The sequence below is a fragment of the Citrus sinensis genome, chromosome 2 (assembly GCF_022201045.2).
Source record: "Citrus sinensis cultivar Valencia sweet orange chromosome 2, DVS_A1.0, whole genome shotgun sequence".
NCBI lineage: Eukaryota > Viridiplantae > Streptophyta > Magnoliopsida > Sapindales > Rutaceae > Citrus > Citrus sinensis.
The window spans coordinates 27,708,023-27,711,329 of NC_068557.1; the positions used below are offsets into that span (position 1 = coordinate 27,708,023).

A 3,307-nucleotide genomic window follows, 5' to 3' on the forward strand; every position below is an offset into this window, starting at 1 on the left:
TTTATTGACTACATATACATGAAAATTCATTCAGCAAATCATTTATTACAAATCAGAAACTCCAACAACATGCATAAAATACATGATTTATTTGGTCTAATCTATTCAAACAAGGTGAAGAATATTTATCATTCGATCCTATATGGCACGCACGCTGTATCCATAGCTAAGAATAGCTGGCATGCGAAAACTTAAAAAATTAATAGAAAAGAGAAATTAGATTTCTAAATTATGAAAATTTTATAGGAAAGGTCTAAATGAATAAAATTAGGATTTTGAGTCTTTTTTATACTAACTGTATATATTGTGAATATACTAAAATTGAAAATTCTGAAATATTATTTAATAATCAAATTCTCTTAATCTAAATAAGGAAACCAAAAGAAATGGTACCCAATCCGATATTAAGAAAAAAAAATTCCTAAAAAGATAAATCATAATAGTAACAAGAAAAATAAAAAAAAAATAGCTTAAACTTGGAGAATAACCAGGAAAGAAACAAAATTTTCTACTCAACCAAAAGGATGGCATAAGTGATTTTAATTTTATTCATCTCATTGCAAGTTTCAAAACGGAATATCACCTATAACACAAACTATAACTTTCAGAAGATACCCTACTAATCTTATGCAACCATCCTACATCAATAGCTTGTCTAATTAATTAATCTCTGTTTTTCTTTCTTGAAGAAAGTGGGGGGAAGCTTTGTTCATTCCTGAAGAAATTACCAGCGTCAACCATAGACTTCACATGAACCAATCTGTTAAAATTTTTATTGAAATATTTAAGACCCCAAATGCTAGCTTGTTTGTAGCTTGTGTAGCCTTTGTTATTCGTTCCAATGTCAAGATCCCGGCAATTCACATATGCAGCTCTCGGATTTTTTGAAACATAGGGAGCCATGTAACTGTAAAGTCTTCTGATCCAATTAATGTGCCTTTGAGATGCTTCACTACCTTCTTCTTCCCAGCGCACCATGTGCTGAATTTTGTATATGGTGCCTGCTCTATACGGGAATGGAGTTTCGAAATCTGAAATCTCATTCATTATTCCGCCATAGGGAGTGAAGCTTATTTCAGCATCCTCCGCTTCTTTTTCATAAAACTTTTCGTATATCCCCAGGAATGCAATTTCAGGCATAGGTTCCTTCACGAAATCAGATTTGGCTTTGAAAAATCTTACGTTGGGTTGAGTTCTGTTAAGCAAAACATCCAAAGATTGTCCTCGGAACTCCGCAAAGTACATGACTGATTCAATCCAGCTCATTTCAATGCAGTCTTGTTTCACCAAGCCAAGCTCAGGGAAGCTTTGCTGCATTAGTGGAAGGAGGGTATCTGCTCCTCCGAGAAACAAGGATTCAAATGATGCTCGTATTGTTTTCTTCCCTCGTCTGCTTGAAGCCGCACTGCTTAAGAACACTCTGATATACAAATCTTCATGGAGTTTATCTGCAACGTACTGCCATCTGTCAACGATCTTGGTAGCATTTTGTTCCAAGGTTCTATTGACTATGAATGCAGTCACAGTTTCCGGAACAGTAACTAGCTTTATTTTCCAAGCAACGATCACACCAAAGCTAGCTCCTCCACCTCCCCGGATGGCCCAAAATAGATCTTCTCCCATCGATTTTCTATCGAGTAACCTTCCATTAACGACAATCAAGTGTGCATCAACAACATTATCAGCAGCAAGACCATACTTGCGCATCAAGAAACCATAGCCTCCGCCACTAAAATGTCCACCAACGCCAACAGTAGGGCAAACTCCTGCTGGAAAAGCAAGAGTTTTGCTTTTCTCAGCGATTGCATGGTAAAGTTTGCCAATTGTTGCTCCGGCTTGAACCCATGCAGTTTTAGCCTCTGCATCAACACTGATTGAGCTAAGATTTATCAAATCAATGACGACAAATGGGACATGATGATTAGAAACATAAGAAGAACCCTCATAGTCATGACCTCCACTTCGAACCCTAACTTGCATGCCATATTTTTGGGAACATTTAACGGCTGCTTGAACATGGGATTCTTTCAATGGAGTGACAATGACTTGAGGTTTTGGGGTGGTGGGTGTTGAAAACCTGAGGTTCTGTATTGAAAAATCCAATATCGATGAAAATGAGGAGTTATTTCGGGTGTATATCACTTTAGAAATGGAGGAGAAGTTATCAGAGTGCATAGATAGGCAATGAAGAAATAAATTCTCATTGGGCACTGAAGAAGTTGCATGAATGTTGCCAAAAGTAACCCAACAATGATATGATAAAAGAAGAACAAAAACAAATTGGATGATAGAAGAGCAAGGAGACTTCATTTCGGCTGATGTTTTGGTGCATAAGAGTGCGTAAGGCTGCCTTATTTATGGAACTCCAAAAGCTTATTTCGTAACAAGCACTCTAAATTTCTTTGAATGGAAGTTAACAAAAGTCAATGCGACGGCAAAGCGCATTAAATAGAAAGAAACAGGAAACTGGCTTATTTTTGTCAGCTAAAATATCTCTCTTAATTTTCCATTTTCTCTGCACCCCGTTCAAAAGCAAAGCCAGGATTTTATTTTAGGGTCGGCTATTTTTTTTTCCCCCCCGAACCGGTTACAATCTTCATACGGCATATCACTATATGAAATCCACTAGAAATTAAATTGATCGATTGCAAGCATATCAGTTTGAGCCCCAACCCATACGCTTCTCGAGATGGTAATAGTAGCAAGAAGGGTAAAACGGCAGTTCGACTTTGGTTACGGATTTTATTTTTTTATTTAACGATTTTAGGATTAAAATTAGTTAGTTGAAGATTTAATTTTTGCTTAAAAAATGTTATAAAAAGGTTAAATTGTATGCTTAATTATCAGTTATCATTATAAATCCACAAACTAAACCAAAACCACCTAACAATAAGCTCAACTTGAAATTTCGAGTGCTAAACTTCAATGGCTAAATGGTCTTTACTTGAGCTAATAACAATCTAATCTTAAACGTTTAATTTGAAACATAGCAATATGATGATGATGATCTTCACTTCACTGACAATTAACAAATATCTTGTACATGATTAAATAAAAAATGAATTTCTCATTTCTCAGTCAATAAAGAGAAAAAAATATAACAAATTAACAGTAGAATATTGACGTTACAACAAGTTAGTTAACTATCACTTTTGGGTTCGAGAATTAAGAAATGCCTTAGACCAAGAATAATGATGAAAATTCAAAGAATGAGTGATAATGTGTTGATTTCTTGCAATGTGAAAGAGAGAACGAAAATTGAGGAAGAAGCCAAGAAGGGATTTGGAAAATGAAGTGACCGTCAGTT

General features: G+C 35.4%; 1 protein-coding gene across 1 annotated transcript; it reads right to left on the bottom strand.

Moving 5' to 3' along the window:
* Positions 1-525: 525 nt before the first annotated feature.
* Positions 526-2,362, bottom strand: LOC102620036 (tetrahydroberberine oxidase-like). The gene has a single exon (XM_025094662.2). It carries the CDS (start codon positions 2,308-2,310, stop codon positions 664-666), a length of 1,647 nt encoding a protein of 548 aa, XP_024950430.2. The 5' UTR covers positions 2,311-2,362; the 3' UTR covers positions 526-663.
* Positions 2,363-3,307: the final 945 nt, after the last annotated feature.